The following is a 21,073-nucleotide window of genomic DNA, read 5'->3' on the forward strand; positions in this document are numbered from 1 at the left end:
TTTGTTTACAATAAAAAAAAAAAAAGAAAGAAAGAAAAAAAAAAAAAAGAAAGGTAAAAATGATAAAAATAAGATATATTAATGACTAAAGAATTAAATGATAGAATTAATGGATAAAACTTTTTTCTTTAAACCTTGATTAGAAGATAAAGGAACACAAACAAGTTCTTAACTTTTTTACTACAGTTGAAGCAGCTAAGCATCTTATTTTCTGAAATAGAAGTTATTTTTGTAATTTAAGCTTCTAGATTATCACAAATTTCTAAAATAACTGACTCCTTGCTATATACAAACAAGCTTCCAATGATTTTTCTCCCTAGTAAAGTTTGGGAAAACTCAAGACTAGATGCAAAAAGACAAGCAACTATATTATCTGATAAAATACAGATGTTTAAAGAAACATAGCTAATGAATCAGTTTACAATATCAACAATGTAATATTATAAATAAAGACCCAAGAATTTCATATTAAATTATCACCTTTAAGAGAATTTAAGCCACCCAGCATTCTATTCTGAAACACCTTTCCAGCAGCTGTAAGAAAAGGCAAATTCACATCAACGAAAATTATATGGGCAATCACAAAGGAGTATTTTATATTTTATTATTTGACATCAAATTTTCTTTAAAATGCCATCTTATATAGAAATAAAGATGAAAGTTGGCAACTTTTAAACAAGTGACAAATATCTCTATGAATTTGTTACCTAAAAAAATTGTAAATTTGGGGCTGGGGTTGTGGCTCAGTTGTAGAGCCTCACATGTATGAGGCATTGGGTTCGAAGCTCAGTATCACATAAAAATAAATAAATAAAATAAAGGTATTGTGTCCATCTACAGCTAAAAATATATAAAAAAAGAAATTGTGAATCTGGCCTATTCTAGACGTCATCATTGTCATCACTACCACCACCATAACTTTTATAACAGCACAACAGCTGACATTTGCTGAAGTTTCATCATATATCAATCACTTTTCAAAGTGCTTTATCTCATTCAATTTTACCCTCATTTTGTAAATGCAGAAATTAAAGCATAGAGAGGTTAAGAATGAATTATTTCAAGATAACAGCTAATAAGCAGTGGAGCCAAGATGTGAATCTATTATGCTCAGACTCAAAATACTTCGCTCTTAGCTACTTCACCATGCCGTTGTTTCCTACTCTTCCCTTGCCTTCGCTTTTCCTTTTCTTCTACTAGCTTTTCACTCTCATCATTATACTTTCTTTCCCTGATTATAATCAGGGAAAAAATTAAGTTATAGTATTCACTTTAGTCATACCAAAGGTTTTGAAGATTTAAAAAGTAAAGCTTCATTAAGAGTTACAAGGTTTCTACATAACTGAGAACTTTTTTCCCTAACAAAATTCAGGGATTTCTAGTGGAAATTTCAGAAATGTTTTATGACTTCTCAAAAAATCTACAAGATCGGGATCTCTGTAAGGCCCAGAAGACAACTATATTGGCTCAACATCAGTCGGCAGGATTTTCTTCAGCTCTGAGCATTCCATATCTGTTATCTCAATCCCCATGTTACTAAGAAGATTTTGAAGATCACTGACATCAACCTTTATTCCTTTGAAATCATGAGAACACAGACATTTGAGAGTTTTAAGACCCACCTAGTAATTCCAAATAATAAATATTCATGTCTGAAAACCTATTAAGAATCTTCTACAATTTGAAAACATGCAAAGCAGAAATCTCTCTCTCTCTCTCAATCTCTCTTTCACTCTCTCTCTCTCTCTCTGGTTTTCTATATATATGGAAAAGCCATAAAAAGAAGTTATTTCCCTAATTTACTGAAAAAGAAAATCTCCTAAGTCTAAGGATGAAACACGCTAATTTTGGTTGCATAATTGGCCAGTGATTAGAAAACCATATGTGGGTAGTCTAAAACATTCACATTCCCTGAAGTACACAAGTACACCTTTTGACCTGAATTACGTGATTAGTTGTTCACAGTGATGAGGACAATGATTTTTTCTATTTATTGAAATAGTTGAATTTTGGATAATAGTGCTCTGAAGATACTTAGAAAATGAACTACAGAGTAAAACAACATGCTATCAAGACAGTCCTTTGATCTATTGGTTAAAACATAATTAATGTTCAAATGTAGTAAATATAGTATCTCAGTTAGTAAATTAAATCTCCATATTTTTAAGGATAGTGATTAGGTAATTAAAAATGTTAAATTGAAAATACTTAAGGGTTCTGGTTTTATAGTTAACTTTTTACTCACCTGAGAATTTTTTTACTTCATCCATCACTGTTTTAAGATTGACTTTCCCATCAACTATAAAATAAGACAGAAATGACAGACATAGATACTAAAAGATGATATGAAATACCAAAGGTATATATTAACTTTTGCTCTAGAATTTTATTTATAATTTCATTTTATTTTTTAAAGATCTCTTTCAAAATCATGGAGAAGGAAAGAAAGTCCTGCATGCTAAAATGACTATAATAACAATGTTACTTTGATTTTCTACCTTCACATTGATGAGTCATGTACATGACAGACAAAATTAAATTTCAGTTTGGGCATGATTGTGCACACCTGTAATCCCAGCTATTTAGGAGGATCAGGCAGGAGGATTATAAATTCAAGGCCCACCTGGGCAACTTAGCAAAACCCTGTCTTAAAATTAAAATAGAAAGGGCTGGGGATATAGAATGTCCTGCATTACATCTCCAATATCACAAAAACTAAAAAGTTGAATTTCAGATTGTCCTTTTATGGGAACTGGGTATTTTTTTTTTTTTTTTTTTTTTTTTTTTTTTGGCTTGGCTACTTTGGAGTTTACTTCTTTTCTTTTCTTTGAGACAGGGTCTCACTATGTTGTCCAGGTTGGTTTCCAGCTCCCAGGCTTGAGTGATCCTCCTGCTCAGATTCCCAAGTAGCTAAAACTAGATTCCCAAGTAGCACATGCCACCACACTCACCTCACTTTTCCACTGTTCCATGAAACAGAACCTAAGAGTAGTTAAAATTGCATACCTTTTTAAAGTGCATTTGGAGATTATCTATTCAGTCTATTCACAATTTATTTTAACATTGTCATTTTTACTTTAATTATTTACTATTTTGTATTATAAACGTAAGCTATTAATAATTTGGGGAGTAATTTACCCAACTGTATTGCTTAATCATGGGCCTTTTATATTACAGAAGCTCAATAAATTTAACCTAACGTAACATGTATTTATTGAGTACCTGCTATGCACTGCCTTAAATACCAAGGATATAGTAATGAATTTAATGAAAAAAATTACATAGTAAGTGCTGGGGAGAAAAGTAAACGTGAGAAATGGTATAGAGCCTGCTACAAAGAGGTGCTGCTGCAATTTAAATAGAAAAGTTATGGAAGGTATCACTAAGGTTGAGAAGACTTGAGGTGGGGAATGAGGCAGGTAGATACCTGGGGGAAGAATGTTCCAGACAGAGCTAAGAGTAAGTAAAAACGCTGAGATGGAAGCATGGCTGACTCATGTGTCTGGAGATCAATGTGTCTGGAATGGACAGAGCAGAGAAAAGTAGGAGAAGAAATCAGAAAGCTTGAACAAATTAAATAAGACTTTCTAGGACATAGTAAGGACTCTGAATTTAACCCTGAGAAATACGGGGAACCATTGGATATTTTGAGTACAGGAATTTCATGATGTGATTTATATTTTAGCAGTAAAAATGTGGATACTATGTGGAGACAAAAGGAAAAGGTAGGTTTAAAGAGAACAGTTAGAGGATTACCATAATAATCCAGAGGAGTGATAGTTGCATGAACAAGGATAAAAGTGTCAGAGGTAGTGAGAAATGTAGGTGAGAGCCACAATTCTGGAGGGACAGCCAAAATTAATAGCTCAAGGATTGAAGGTATGGTGTGAGAAGACAAGAGTCATAATGATTCCAAGATTTTTGGCTAAAGCAATGGAAAAGATTGAGTTGACATTTACTGGTATGGAAAAGACTGAAAGAGAAGAGCTGGTTAGTACTGAAGATTGGTTTTAAACATGTAAATTTTGATACTATTATACATTTAAGTAGGTAGTTGAATATATGATTCTGGAATTCAGAATAGAGGTCCAGACCAGAGAGGTATATTGATTGGGATCTATCAGTATAAATATAGCATTTAAAGTTATGAAACTATTTAAGATCACCAAGGGAATGTGTGCACACAGAAATGGTCCAAGATTTACTCTTGGAACATGTGAAAGATGAGATGTTTTGAGAGGTGAGGAAGAATCAAAAAGAGACAAAGGTGGAGCAGGGAGTAATCTAGAAAAAAAAATGAGTGTGGTCTCTTGAATGTCAAAGTGAGGAAATGGTGGTATATAGAAGAAAATGATCAAATATGTTAAATGCTACTGATAGAAAACCAGATAGAAACTGAGCCTAGATTTAGCTATGGGAATATCATTGGTGCTGTTGATATGCATATAAAAATCAATTTTGAAATAGACATCAAAATTGTAAGTACAACAGAGAAAAAAATTTAGCTCACAAATCAGTTCATTTTCCAGATCTTCACATGTACAATATTTCAATAGTAGTACCTATTTACTGAGTTTTGTGAGAAATAAATGAAGTAATATATAATAAATAATCTTTGTAGAGTATCCCACATATACATAAACATTATATAATTATTGGATGTTATCATTATTTAGGGAGAGAAAAAGTGGCTAATAAATGTTCATTTTATCTTTAAAAGTATTAAAACTCTCCCTTCCTACAAAAGCTTTTGGTCTAATTGTAAAAGAGATAATTTCATGGGAATTTCATATTAGTGGGAAACCTTAATATCTATGAAACTTGAATCTATAATATCAGTGAGCTGAGACATGTAAACAATGAAAAGATAACATAACATATACAGTGAATCAGAAAGTCAGTCAGATAAAAAAATCAAATATTGATAACACTTAATAATTGCTTCTATATATAAGAAGAATCTTTGGTACTCCACCCCCCTTTATCTCAAAAATCAACTTGGACCAATATAAATTTCTATATGAAAGTCACCATGTGGGGAGCACGTGTGCTAATTTAATTTAGCTTTCATAGTCACTGAAAGTAAATGGGTATCAGTGATGAAAAAATGATAGGAACAAGGATTAAAATATTTATTCCAATCTGAATTTGTATTTATTGTCTTCAGGTGATGAATGTACAGGATCTTACCCTTTACCCATAGATATCTAACTCCTTCCTCACAGACACCTAGTAAGGAGTAAGCTCAAGGACTCTAAGCCCTCAGTGATTCAATGGATATCACAGTTGGAATGTAGTAAATTAGGGAGGTTTTTTTCAAATTTTTGTTTTGTTTTGTCTTTTTCCCAACCATTCAGTTGGTCAGAATTCCAAAAAGGAATAGTTGGAGGATCAGCTGAGAATTTTGAAGCAAACTTGCAGTTCAACTTTTGCCCCCCTCTGACCAATCCTGATTTGCTTATTCCTTTACAGACGTGTTGAACTGAAAACATTCCCAAAAAACCTGCATACCAATTTCTGCCACAAGGTCTGTTTCTTGGGATCAGAACAACCTTAAGCTACAAAAAAAGTGTGCCAGCAAAAATTACATGTATGTTCCTCATCAGTTCTAAAAAGTGAATAGGAAAGTTAAGAAAAGGCTTACTGTTCCCATATTTCAGGCACGATTTAGAGTTCTTTAATACTAGCATGGAATCATGGAGACTTGTCTAGAGATATCCGAATCCATAGTTTCTAGCATATGGGAAACATGATATACTTTCCAGAATGACCATAGTGTTCCTCCCGTTGTGGTAGCTGCCATCTCTGGTGAAGGGGGAGACACATTCATTGCTCCTTATCCTTCGTAACTTCCTATTTTGAATGACTGGGGAAATCATGGCCACTATTATCCACTTATGAAAATTCCTAATGGTATTTTGATAATTTCCACCATAATAATTTCTTCTTTCTTTTTTCATTCTGTTCTATTCCCATCACTCTTTACTTTCCTCTTGATTTTCTGCTTTATCCTTTTTTCCCTCTATGGCAGCAATCTTAAGAGATTTTCTTGAGCTAAACTACACAGTAGAAAAAGTTACTATAATGATGTGTGATGATATTTGATGAAATAACTGGAGAATAATTTGATTCTCACTTATTAGGCCCTTTTTCCTTTTAATTTTTTTCTAAAAGATTTCTTGATTCCAAATAATCACACTCAAGGTGTGTATACAAAAACACACAAGCTCCTCTCCTCTTGAGGAGCTCAGTAAATTTAAATGCTTACCATCCACTGGTAGATTCTGAGTCAGATCTTTAAATTCCTTTCCGGTGAGTCTCATGCCCATCGTTCCCAGAACTGTGTCCAGTTTATTGACATCAATCGTACCTTCTTGTGAAAGACAAAGGCATACAAGCAAACTTAAGGAATCCAAAAAGTGACAGTTATTAATTCTAATGTTGTGATTATCACTTTCTGCACCAGGATTGAGGCCCAAGTCCCAGTAAATAAGGCAAAAATAACAAAGAGAATCAATAATGGATTTAATAATAGAAACTTGATATAAAACTGATCTCAAGGACTAATCTACATAGCATAAAGTTTTTAAAGGGTTAGATTAATTGCACTGTCAATTCAATAGTAAAGATGACAAATCTTACATATTTTTGGCCTATAAGTACAGTTTATTTTTGTTAACTGGATCTTCAGATTATTTATTCCAATGACCAAATTTCCTGCATTAATCAATTCTCATGGTTTTTGAACATGTCAAATATAGGCCTCTGTTGTTTTTTCTCTAAGTACAAAAAATTCCCAGACTAAGGAACTTCTTTCCAAGACACAAAATGTATTTTAAAAATTAGCAAATTATAATCAATCTGTGGAAGAAGTTAGTATAAAATCAATATATATGATCAGTGACAATATTCACAAATTAGTGACGAAGGAATAGTGCAAACAATTTGAGAGATCTGAAGTCCATTTGTATTTCATCATGAATCTCGCTCACCTTTGAGGGACTTCAATCCATCCATCAATCTATTTTGATAGAGCTTTCCATCTGCTGTAAAATATTTAGGTCACAGACATATTATGGGGAGGTGCATTAAGATAAAATATAAAATCCATAATTTTAAAAGATATCTTTGATTATGTTCACTAGCAGAGTCCAATTTAAGATAATAAAATTAAATAGCAGAGAAAATTCTTAGTACAGACTTTCTACCTACCCATGAGCAATACTACAGCTGGCTAACTTCTATGATGAAACATTATTTCTTTGCCACTTTTTAAAATTGATCTATTCCTTAATGTCTAATTAAGTTCTCCCCTATTTCTGTTTCTTAAATTTACAGCTGAATTTTCGGTCTCTAAAAATTGGGATCCAAAAATGAATATTTTCCCCTGATGGCAGGATTCATGATTACCATCTGTTAATTACTAAACTGATACAGAATTTCTTAAGGCAGAATAGGATCATGCTAATATTTTAATATACATATTCTTTCTTCCTAGATTATATAGAGATGATTTAAAAACTTCACTAAGTTCCCTTAAAGGATCTCACCATCTGTTGGTAGATTTTTTAGTAGCTTCAGCCAGTCTTTTTCTGTGAGGTTTATCCCCATGTTTCCCAGAACATTTTCCAAATGACTGACGTCAATCCCCCTTCCTTCAAAACAATCAAAATGGGATCATGTGAGAATTTTAAGGATGACTTAGTTCCAAATTATGAACAAACTTAGATTGTTCCACGTGAAACTACCACTTGATAAAGAGCAGAGTGTGATATATCTAAATATATAATCAATAGCATTTATATAAATACATCCTTTTCTTTAACATTAGCAAAATGATCCATGACATGTTAAAAAGACAACACAGTTGCAACCTTGTAGGGATCATCAATGCACAAGAAAAGAGGCTTACATCATTACCTGGTGAATTAGGATTTTATTAGGACTGATCCAAATACCTGTGTTTCTGTACACCTTTAGATAATAAAATCACCTATGTCTTTATCGAAGCTTTATTTTACAATTCAGTGGCTTAATCTAGAGTTTGTTATTTTTCTCTACATATATTAATATATTAATGTCATATCTAAACAACAAAGAAGTTGCTACCAAAACACAGAACTGAAGTTTTAATATTAAAATGTAATTCTAAGGCATTAGATTAAAAATTAATCAAATAAAAGATATAATAGCAAAATAGATTACAAAATCTTTATAATGCTGAGTAAAATTTATATTCTTAGATTTGTATTAATTTCTTACCTGTGAGAACTTTCACTCCATCCATCAACTTATCAAGCTCAACCTTCTCATTAGCTATAAGAAAAGGTCAAAATGAGAATAAAATGACAGCACAATGGAATATTAATGAGCCATAAAAAAGAATGATATGATATCATTTGCAGCAAGATGGATGGAACTATAGGACATTATGTTAAGTAAAATAAGTCAGGCGAAGAAAGACAAATTGGACATATTCTCTCTCACATGTGGTTGCTAAAAAAAGTCAATACAAGCTGGACATGGTGGTGCACGCCTATAATCCTAGTGATCCAGGAGGCTGAGGTAGGAGGACTGCAAGTTCAAGGCCAGCCTCATCAACTTAGTGAGACTCTAAACAGTTTAGCAAGACTGTTTCAGAAAAAAAAAAAAAAAAGGTTTGGGAATGTAGCTCAGTGGTAAAGTACCCTTGGGTTCAATCTTCAGTGCCAAAACAAAAACAAATGTCAAGAAAAGAAAACAAAAACAAAAACAAAAACAAAAAAACAAAGAACAACAACAACAACAAAAAGCTCAAAGTCAATAGGAATGTGAAATATTTGATTACTAGAGGTTGGAAAGGTAGGGAGAGGGAAGATTGTGGGATGTTATGTAACAAATACCCAAATACAGTTAGATAGAAGCAGTAAGTTCTAGTGTTCTACAGAACAGGGAGCATACTATGTAGTTCACAACAATGTATCATGTATTTTATGAATAACTAGAAGAGAGACACTCAAAGTCTCTAAATATAAAGGAATGATAATGAGATGGAAATGTTAATTACCCTGATTTCATGTGCACATGTATTGAAAAAGCACACTGCATCCCATACATATGTACAGTTATTATGTTTTAATAAAAATTTTAAAATGTTTAATGAACTGTAAATATTAATTACCCTGATTTGATCATTATATACTATATACATGCATTGAATTATCACCTTGTATCCCATAAATTTGTATAATTAAAATATTTTTTAAATGACCCAGACATGGAAAAATAAGGTACAAAGTCTCTATACTGTGAAAGTCCATTCTTTGCAATGGTGCCTACTATGTCAAGCTTCAACTTACAAATCCTGGATTTCAGGGATTCTCTAATAGCAAGAAGTATCCTATTCCATAATTCAGAGGATGGTAAATTGTTCATGGGCCAAATCCAATTCAGCACCTATTTTTTATATTATCCATAAATTAAAGATTGCGCTTTCATTTTTACTGGTAGAAAAATTCAAAAGAAAATATTTGTGTCACAAAAATTATATGAATTTCAAATTTTAGTGTCCATAAACACAGATTTTCCCCCCAGTACTGGGGCTGAACCTGAGGCTTTACATGATAGGCAAGCTCTCTATCATGGAGCTATATCCCTAGTTTTATTGGAACACAGACAAATTCATTTGCTTATGTATTGTCTATGTTTGCTTTTGTACAACAAGAGCAAAGTTGAGTATAATATGGTCTGAAAAGCCTAAAATATTTATTATGTATTTTTTATACAAATTCTGTCCTAGATGATGTATACAGAGACACTATACTCTTCTGATTTGCTGACATTCACCTTACTTTGTAAACATTAGAGAAAACATTTATGATACTGGTCATTTCTTTCATAACCCTGTTCAATTATGCTATAGTCATAAAGTCTACCTATCGTTTGATAAAAGGAAAAATGATAATACTTTTGCTAATCTATCATATGTTCCCAAGTATACTTTTTTTTTAAGAAAAGAAAAAGTCTTTTCAAATTCTATGGCAATATTTGAATGACTAGTGGCACATATCTGCCGTATCTTTGAAGCAATTTTATTCATCTCATCATAAACAAATATTTTCTTAGTTTATCTTAATTTTAGTTAGTCATCAAATATTAGTTACTGTTAAGTAGTCAGTCCCTAAGCAGCTGCATGGCATTTAAATGATCATAAGGATCACCACTGGGGGCTGGTCCGTTGGCTTGCCACACTTCAATAGATTTGGCTGATAAGGAATCAACAAGCTTGAATGGATTCAGGCAATTTATTACTGAAACAGAAAAAGCAAATCATTATATCAGATATCTGCTTCTTTAGCCCCACAGGACAACTCTGAATAAGATCAGTCAGGTGACAAGTGGTAAACACAAAGGGTTGTTCTACTCCTGAGGAGAGTATTCAGAGTTGTAACCAGGCAATTTTAAAGATTTACACAGAAACTTGCAGCTGTACTCTAAGTGAGAGAGAGGTGGGAACTTCTGTGTTTACCTGTAAGTAGGGAAATGAATGAGAAGAAATCTTGTAAGTCTCCTGATTGAGATGAGAACCTGCTTGATGAAAATACCTTAAAGGCTCCTTATCTATTGTTTCAAGAGGAATCTCAGGACATTTAATAAAGAAATGAAAAGTTACACCCATTTGAGTACAATGAATCAAAATGCATTCTGTAAAAATAAAATAAATGAATAAATAAGAAAAAAAAAAAAAAACTTCGGTTACACTGTGGTCAAGCCTTACCCATGTGGTCTATGGGGAGGTGTGCAAAGCTGTCAGGGAAGAACCATTTCCCCTAAGTTATATAACTAATATTTGACAATATGTTAGGTTTTTAGGGTACAAAGATAACTAACACATACTTTCTGCTTCAAGGAATTCAGAGTTTATAAATATTGATACACCCAGTAAATATAAAGAATGTACACTGTTGTGGAAGACTTTTTAAAAAATTATTTATTTTTTACTTTTTTACAGACTGCATTTTGATTCATTGTACACAAATGGGGTACATCATTTCATTTCTATGGTTGTACATGATGTAGATTCATACCATTCATGTAATCACACATGTACAGAGGGTAATGATGTCTGTCTCATTCCACCATTTTTCATACCTCCCCTCCCTCTCATTTCCTTCTACATAATCTAAAGTTCCTCCATTATTCTCTCACTCTCCATCCTCCATCCCCATTATATATCATCATCCATTTATCAGGGAAAACATTTGGCCTTTGGTTTTTGGGCTTGGCTTATTTCACTTATCATGACATTCTCCAATTCCATCCATTTATTTGAAAATGCCATATTATTATTATTTTTTATGGCAGAATAAAATTATATTATATATATATATATATATATATTCTTTATCCATTCATCTGTTTCTTTATCCATTCATCTGTTGAAGGGAATCTAGGTTGGTTCCACAATCTAGCTATTGTGAACTGAGCTGCTATAAATATTGATGTGGCTGCATTACTGTAGTATGCTGATTTTAATTCCTTTGGGTATAAACTGAGGTGTGGGATAACTGCGTCAAAAAGAAATTGAAGAAGACCTTAGAAGATGGAAAGATCTCCCATGTTCTTGGATAGGCAGAATTAATATTGTCAAAATGGCCATGCCACCATTTAATGTAATTCCTATTAAAATTCCAATGACATTTTTTATAGAAATAGAAAGAACACAAAGATAGAGCCTATGGAATGGGAGAAAAATCTTTACTACCAGCACCTCAGAGCACTAACCTCCAGTATATACAAAGAACTCAAAAAATTTAACATCAAAAAAAACAAATAACCCAATTGATAAATGGGCGAAGGAACCATACAGGCACTTCATAGAAGAAATACAAATGGTCAAAAAAATATGAAAAAAATGTTCAACATCTTTAGCAATTAAAGAAATGCAAATCAAAACTACACTGAGATTCCATCTCACCCTAGTCAAAATGGCAATTATCAAGAACGCTAGAAACAATAAATGTTGGTAAGGATGTGGGGAAAGAGAATAACTTATTCGTTGCTGGTAGGACTGACCAGCAATGTCAGTTGTGACCACTCTGACAACATTATGGAGATTTCTTAGAAAACTTGCTATGGAACTATCATTTGGCTCTGTTGTCTCACTCCTCGATTTATATCCAAGCATACTATAATACACAGCCACTTCAATATTTATAGCAGCTTAATTCATAATAGCCAAGCTATGGAACCAACCTAGGTGCCCTTCCACAGATGAATGGATAAAGTAAATGTGGCATATATACACAATGGAATATTGTTGGAGGCTGTGTATGAATTATGGGTTTGTTGGAGTCATCACAAGGCAGGGTGATTGCTTTCCTGAGAACTCCTGGTGTGAATCCACCAGTAGCAGATTGCTCAGATTAAAGTTGACACCCTGCCTTAGCTCACAACCCTAGGTTCAAACACTGCCCCTGGAGGTGGGCATAACCTCCCTAGCCTCAAACAACTTGTTTTCCCCACCTTTATTTGTTTTCCTCAACAAGTCTGCCACACTGAAACCTTTTGAGGTATTTCCCCTTAAATAATCTAGGCCTTTTTCCTTGTTCAGTTCCAGTCCCTTGCAGGACGGGAAGACCCGCCAGGTCCCCGCTTTGAAAACTATTTTCTTTTGTTCCTTATTGATTATTTTCAGACTTTTTATTTCCCCAGCTGGTTCACACCTTCAAGCAGGAATCTGCTCTGCTGGGGTGCTGGTAACCCCGACATAATATTACCTAGCCATAAAGAAGAATGAAATTATGGCATTTGCTGAACTGAAGAACTGAAGAATATCATGCTAAGTGAAATAAACCAGTTCCAAAAAAACCAAAGATAGAATTTTCTCTCTGGTATGTGGATGATAACCCATAATAAGGGTGTGAAGATTAGAAGTTCATTGGACTAGATGAAGGAGAATGTAGGGAAGGGAAGGGGAACAGTAATAGAAAAGAGAGTAGAATGAATCAGACATATCTGTCCTATCCTCATATATAAATACATGACCAATGTAACTTCACATCATGTACAACTACAACAATGGGATCCTACTGGAACAAGTTATACTTATTCTATGTATGTATAATATTTCAAAATATACTCTACTGTCATTTTCTTTATTCATTTACCTGTTGACAGACACTAGGTTGATTCTATAGCTTGGTTATTGTGAATAGTGCTGCAGAAAACATGGGCATGAAGGTATGTCTTACATGCTGACTTCATTTCTTTTGGATAAAAACTCAGGAGTGGTATAACTGGATCATATGGTAGTTATATTTTTAGTTTTGAGAAACCTCCATATTGTTTTCCACAGTGGCTGTACTAATTTATATCCCAACCAACAGTGTACAAGGATTCCTTTTTCTCCACAACCCCACCAGCATGTCTTTTAAAATTTTTTTATAATATTAATTCTTAGTGGGATAATTTTGATTTGCATTTCTTTGGTGGCTAAAGATACTAAGCATTTTTCATAGATGTATTGATCATTTGTAAGACTTCTTTTGAGAAGTGTCTTTTCAGATCATTTGCCCATTTTTTAGTTCTTCATATATTCTGGATATTAATCCTCTGTCATATGATTAACTGACAGATTTTTTCCTGCTTTATAGCCTGTCTCTTCACTCTATTGATTGTTTCCTTTGCTGTGCAAGAAGTTTTCCACCCCCCTTTCCTCAAAAAACTAGGAATGGAACCACCATATGACTCAGCTATCCCACTCCTCATTATTTATACAAAAGAACTAAAATCAGCATATTATAACTATACAGTCACTTCAGTGTTTAAAGCAGCACAATTCATAATAACCACATTAGGGAATCAACCCAGAAGCCCATCAATGGATCAATAAAATGTGGTATATATACACACAATGGACTTTTACTCAACCATAAAGAAGAATGTAATTATGGCATATTCCGGTAAAAGGATGAAAATGGAGAATGTTATGCTGCCTGAAATACGTCAGACTGAGAAAATCAAGGGTCCAGTGTCATCTCTCATATGTGAAAGTGAGAGCAAAATAAGGAAAAGAAGTTGGGGGATCAGATATCATAAAGATATAGGGAAGGTTAGTTGAGCAGGAGGAGATTGAGAGGGAGAGAGGAAGGACAGGAAAGGAGAGGAAAGGCAGAATGAATTTAACAAAATTGTTTTGTGCATATGTAAATGTACCACAGGGGATTTCCCTTTATATATGCATGGGAAACACCAATCAAGGAAGGCGAATGGATGAGCAAGGGGATAATCAGTGGAGATGGGGGGAGTTCGGAGGGAAACAGGAGAGGTGAAGGAATGGGGACTGAAATGGAGTGGGTCGCATTCCATGTATGTATGAATTTGTTAAGATGAGCACAGCTACTACGTGCAATTATAAGTTTCTAATCTCCATACTGCTTTCCAGAGTGGTTGTACTAATTTGAAGTTCCACTAACAATTTATTAGTGTACCTTTCCTCCTACAACCTCACCAAAATTTTTATTACTTGTATTCTTTAGAACTGCCATTCTGACTAGAGTGAGATGAAATCTTAGTATATTTTGATTTGCATTTCTGTGATGGCTGGAGATGTTGAACATTTTCTTCATATATTAGTTAGTCATCTGTGTTTCTTCTTCCAAGAAATATCTTTTTGGATTTTTTGCCCATTTATGATTGGGTAATTTATTTTTTTGGCATCAAGTTTTTTGAGCTTTTTATATATTCCATATATTAATCCCTGTCAGAGGAGCAGCTGGAAAAGATGTTCTTCCATTCTGGAGGTGTTCTCTCTTCATACTCTTATTCATTTATTTTGCTGCATAGAATCTTTTGAATTTGATGACATCCCACTTATTGATTCTTGGTTTTATTTCTTGAACTTCAGGGGTCTTATTAAAGAAGTTGGTGCCTGGACCAATATGTTGGAGTCTTGAGCCTACTTTTTCTTCTAATAGTTGCGAAGTTTCTTGTTCAATTCCTAAGTCTTTGGTCTATTTTGATTTGATATTTTTGCATGTAAAGGAATAGGGATCTAGTTTCATTCTTCTATATGGATATCCAGTTTTCCCCAGCATGATTTGTTAAAAAGGCTAACTTATCTCCAACATATATTTTTGGCACCTTTGTCAAGTATTAGATGACTGTAAGGATGTGGGCTTTTCTCTATGTCTTCTATTCTATTCCATTGATCTTCATTTCTGTTTCAATACCAATACCATGTTGTTTTGGTTACTATGGTTCTGTAGAATAATTTGAGAATGGGAGTAGTGATGCCTCCAGCTTCACTCTTCTTGGTCAGGATTGCTTTTGATATTCTGTCTTTTCTTTTTCTAAATTATCTCTTGATACTATAAAACATTCATATTTTTCAAAGTAGGCCTCAACTTAGGGAGAGAGAAGATAGCCCCCAATTTTTGTAAGATTTTAAAGGAAGGAAATTTAATCTATCATGGAGATGTCAGGAAAGGCTTCCGCAATACTGGGTTCACTTAGGCTGTGCAGCTTTACAAAAATTAAAAATTTCCAGGAGAATCATTAGAAAAAGGGCATTCAAAATGGATGTAATAGTACAAGCATAAATGGGAAGTAGTATTTTATTTACTATTATTTCTTAGGTGCTGGATACTAAAGTAATATCCTTGTTTCTAGTATGTCATAGATTAATGAGAAAGATGAATTTGTAAGCTGACAATTATAATTGGTAGCCAGTTGCCAGGTGCAAAGTGGTGCATGTCTGTAATCCCAGCAGCTTGGGAGGCTGAGGCAGGAGGATCTCGAGTTCAAAGCCAGCCTCAGCAAAAGTGAGGCACTAATCAACTCAGTGAAATCCTGTCTTTAAATCAAATGCAAAATAGGGCTGGGGATGTGGCTCAGTGGCTGAGTGCCCCTGAGTTCAATCCCCGGTACCAAAAAAACATGAAAGTAAAAATAAAAAAAAAAAAAATGGTAGCCAGTTAGACTACAGCTGGTGTAAAAATCTTTCATAAAACATAAGTAGGTAACATAGCTTATTGTAAGTATCTAGGTTTATCACTGATTTGCAAAAAGGCTGAGGAAGTACCTTGAATCCTGTTTATCATCTTAAATCAAACTTAGACAAACATTATTTATGGATTGGGGTACATTGTCAAATGTTATTCTGGGGTAGAAGGGAAGAAGAAAACCTACCAAACTGAAATAATGAATTCAACCAGGGAGCTGCAACCAACAACAGGTCCTGCATGTCTAAGAGTGGAGGCTTCAAAATGAAGGCACAGTGACTGATGGAAATCATTCCAATCTACTTAGTGGGAAGTATACGCCTCTAGACAGTGAGAACATGTGGGTAAACTTATAAAAGCTATATAGGTTGAGTCACTTTAGGATTTAGTTTATCTTGCAATGGCACCACTGACTGTGGGTAATGCAAAAGCAAATTATCTTTCTCATTTTGTAAGAATCGTGTTAAGAATCTCTGACTTAAAAGTACACGTAGGGAAAATATTTTAACCAAACTAATGTGTGGTAGATTTGAAAATGGCAGAATAACAATTGCAATAGATTTCTTACACATACAATATGAGGGCCAAGTACTCTATTAGGCAATAAATATAGAAAGGTACACAAGACATTCATGTTTGAGTGAAGTTGTATACAATGCCCAGAAGAGAAGAAATATAGACATATGATTGGAACAATGCTTGGCAAGAAATGTCTAAACAGCAAAAAATATATTAGGACTATAAATAGTTATTTAATTAGAATGAAAAGTACAGTTCCTAAAGAAGAATAAATGGGAATTTTCCAAGTGAAGTAAGAATATGAGCCATCTAGAAAGAGAAGACTACATGACCATAATTAAAGAAGTAAAAACAAGAATGGCTTATATATGTGTAGAACTATAAAGAGTGTTAAGGGATATGATTATTTGTCAAAAGAATGAGCAAAAGATGACCCTGGGAAAGCATATCTTGGAGATCCTAGAATGCTATGTAAAAGCAGTTGCACTGTCTCTGAAAGGTCATGACAAGTCACTGAGAAATAATGTGATTATTATTATTGGGTCTGATCACTCTGGCAACTTACCAGGTAATGTATTACAGAGAAATAAAGACTAAATGTAGAGAACAGTTACATTGCCATTACAGTTGTAAAAATCAGAGATGATAATGACTTTAAATAAAGTCAGTGGTAGAAGAATAATTTTTAGGAACAAATTAAAGAAACACATATGAGGCCTTTGAGAGAATAGTGGGAATAAAGGAGAGAATGATAAGGAAAATGATAGTGTAGTTTAAGGTTGGATAAACAAGTGTTGGGTGATCTTAAATCAACTGAGAAGAAAATGTAGAATTTAAGAGTCAGTTTGGGATAAAAGGTAGTGGATTTAGATTTGGAAATGTAGTTCCTACAGGATCATTCAAGTCGTTAGGTATAGACATGCAAGATTGAAACTCAGTAGAGACTAGAATAGAGGTACAGACTTAGAAGCCCATAGGTAAAAGGGGGAAATACCAAAAGGAACATTAATTTTTGAGATTATGAATCCTTTTGATGGTTTCATTTTACTCTATCAACATTTATTCTGTTTCCTAAACATTTTCAGTGGAACCAAGGGGGTAAGTAGTGTGGCCAGTTTTACTGTAAGATATGCCTTATTTCCTTTGAGTAGAAATTCCTTTGAGTAGACTTTAGATTTTTAAAAATGAAGTCATCAGATTTCCTTTTCTGTTTTCTCCAAATGTTTTTTTTTTAACAAAAAAGTTTTAGAACTAATAATTTCAGAAGTTCTATCTACCAGTTTAGAAGCTTAGTAAAGACATGACAACAGGCACAATGATTATCCATAAAGCTTACCATCGACTGGTAGGTTTTCTGCTAGATCTTTAAGTTCTGCTTCTGTGAGTTTGATTCCCATATTTTTCAGAACAGCATCTATGCTATTGACATTAACTTTCCTTCCTTTGAAAGACATAAGTTAAAAATATAAAAATGTGAATGATTCAAAACATTCAATATTATTTTAATGATTTTATACTATAGTTACATTTAATGAGCATGTACTAATTATTAAAATGAAAATTTAAAATTCAGTATAATTCACAGGTTTGTGGTATTATTTTGATTCACAATATGAATATCACAAAAATGCAATTTGATTTGCTCTAGGAACACAGAGAGTTAATAAGAAAATTAGAATCAGAATCTGTATCCCTAAACCTTATTGGGTCAAGCTCACACTGGAAAATGGGAAAGGCATTGAATAACTTCTCTTCATTGAGTCCATGCTTTTAAACAATAAAGGCCTATTTATGTTTCTAAAACTTTTAGTTATTACAGTTGCTGCTGACGATATTTAAAAAACAACTTTTATGCTTGCTTTCATTTTTTTCTCCTGAAATATCAAAGTCTGAAATAATTCTTTTGGAACTAAATTTGGAAAATTTCAAAAGTGGCCTTATGCAAAAAAGTATGACTAAGACACTACTTGTGAATTATACGTGTGCTTTTCTAAAGGCATAAATAAGAAATGGTCTAAAAATGAGAAACATGACTCAGAAGCTTAAGATATAAATATTATAAACCATGAGAATTTAAGAAAATTCTGTCACCTTACTTTCTTACTTACCTTTGAGAGACTTCACTCCATCCATTTCAGCATCTATAATAAAAGGTATAATTTATGCCAGAAATATAATGTTATTAAAAAGTAGGGCATATATTCCATGATTATATGGAAATTTTAAAAAAAGTTTTTACTTAATTATTTCTCGTCATATTCAAATATAAATAAAATATGAGAATGGAAAATTTTTGCTGTGTGATAAACCTATACAATTTGTCATCTGAATCCATTCTTAGTGATTCTGAAGCATGTAAAATACACATGAAAATTTTATAAGCTTTTATATGACTGGAATACATGCTATTTTCCTTTTTCTTCTCTTCCTTTTTCTTTCTAATTAATTTCTCACTTTCCTCCATATTTTTCTATTTGTATAACATTTTTTTAAAATATATTTTTTAGTTGTTGATGGATCTTTATTTTATTCATTTATTTATATTCAGTGCTGAGAATCAAACCCAGTGTCTCACACATGCTAGGCAAATACTCTACCACTGAGCCGCAACCCCAGCCCTGTATAACATTTTTGTAAGGACTTACTGCTGAATTTACTTTTACTAGCAATTTCCAAAGGAAATTGAATAAAAGAGTTAAAAAAAATTCTTACACAGTGCACTAAGTCAGGTTTTCTCTGAAAACCTGAGTAGCATTTTTATGCCTTACCATTAACTGGCGGGGTTTTCTGCAGGTTTAAGAATTCCTCTTTTGCGAGGGCAATCGCCATGGTTCTTAGGATATTTCGAAGCTCATTGATATCAGTCTTTGCAACTTTGAAAAGATGGGACTGTTGACTATTGGGAAACTTTTAAAAATGTATTCACACTTGTAAAGCCTGATGTACAAATTACACAAAGTTATGATATGTCAAAATACATTCTACTGTCATGCATAACTAAAAACAAAACAAAAAAAATTCACAGATGTTCCAAGATTTCTGCCACTGTGTGTTCTGAACCAAAAATGGAGGGAACATGGTTCTAGTGTACTTATAGTGATGATCAATTAAATATTTGAAATTAGGGCTGTCTCAGGAAATCCAAGATGTGGGGTCACTGTATCAAGTATGTTCATCTGAATAAAACAAAAATTAAGAAACTAAAAAAGTTAAATGTTTAAATGATGCCCAGCTATATAAAATCAATGGAGAGACATAAAATAATCTTCAATTGCTAGTAAAAAAAAATGTTCACTAATTTTGGAGACCTCACAGAATGGAAGAAAAAAATGTGTTTGCATAATTTGTCAGAGAATTAAATGCCTCATTGAAAATAAATCAACAAGAAATTTCTACCAGTATTCTTTTAATTTAAAGAACATGATTTGCTCTTCATAGTGACAAGAACAGTGAGCCTCCTAAATTTTCTTATCATTTACTGTGGCTATATATTTTAGATATTTACATAATATGGTCATAAGAGACCTCTAACTGGAATGTTAACTGGTTCCAAGACAAAATACATGACGTTTTAGTGTTAAAATCTTGATAATCTGATACCATAGGGTATCAGAAGCAAATACTTCTTCAAAAATAACTAAAAAGCTAGAATTTAAGTCAGTGATAAACTATTGGTAAATGCCATTTAAAAATAATACAATATCTAAATTTCAGTGTTATATTAAATTATCCACCTGTAAAAGCTTTAATTCCATTCACTAAGTTTTTATTTCAACTTTCCCATCATCTGTAAGAAAATATGCATTTCACAAATGGACATGCTATTAAAATTTAGAAATTGTGAAACATGCCCAAGAAATTAAACAATCTTTATATCCTGTAACATTTTAAAATATTTTAATCATTAAATTATGATATGACTATGATATGTGTTCTTTGTATCCCATCTCACAGTAATCTTTGTTTTGGAGGCAACTAATGTTATCACTTTCTTTGTAATCATTTTATTTTCAATGGATAAATAATAATTTTACATTTATGTGGTACAATGTAATGTTTGAAACAGGTATACATTGTACAAAGATAACTGAAGTAATTAACATATTCATAAACTCACCTACTTTTTGTGGGTGAGAATGTTTACAAAATCCATTCAGCAATTTTTAAATTATACAATATATAATACATGATTATTAACTATGATTGATATGCTGTATGATAGCTGTTTAACACATTTCTCCTAACTGGAACTTTGTACCCTTTAAGCAATATTTCCCCTTTCCATGGCCCCTCCACCCTCTACTTAACTCCAATCTGATAACTACTATTCTACTCATTGGTTCTAGAAGTTAGACTTTTCCATATTCCACATATAAGAGAGATCATACAGTATTTCTCTTTATGAGCCAGTCTTATTTCACTTAGCATAATGTCCTCCAACTTCATCCATGTTGTCTCAAATGACAGAATTTCCTTCCTTTTAGAGTCTGTATGCTACATGTATCTAAATAATCATTTTCTTTATCCATTCGTGTATTGATAATAGTTTCCATATTTTGGCTATTGTAAAT

At 32.9% G+C, this 21,073-nt stretch overlaps 1 protein-coding gene across 1 annotated transcript in view; it reads right to left on the bottom strand.

The window, feature by feature from the left end:
- The window catches only part of EFCAB3 (EF-hand calcium binding domain 3), a 483,726-nt gene that overhangs the window by 281,916 nt on the left and 180,737 nt on the right, over positions 1-21,073 (bottom strand). The window contains exons 29-35 of the mRNA XM_079134930.1: positions 18,611-18,643; positions 17,839-17,943; positions 8,263-8,316; positions 7,551-7,655; positions 6,993-7,046; positions 6,269-6,373; positions 2,246-2,299 (exon numbers count right to left, since the gene is read on the bottom strand). Coding sequence (XP_078991056.1) covers positions 2,246-2,299; positions 6,269-6,373; positions 6,993-7,046; positions 7,551-7,655; positions 8,263-8,316; positions 17,839-17,943; positions 18,611-18,643 — 510 coding nt within the window. The remainder of the gene's footprint in view (positions 1-2,245; positions 2,300-6,268; positions 6,374-6,992; positions 7,047-7,550; positions 7,656-8,262; positions 8,317-17,838; positions 17,944-18,610; positions 18,644-21,073) is intronic.

This window comes from Sciurus vulgaris (genome assembly GCF_902686455.1).
Source record: "Sciurus vulgaris genome assembly, chromosome: 3".
Taxonomy (NCBI): Eukaryota; Metazoa; Chordata; class Mammalia; order Rodentia; family Sciuridae; genus Sciurus; species Sciurus vulgaris.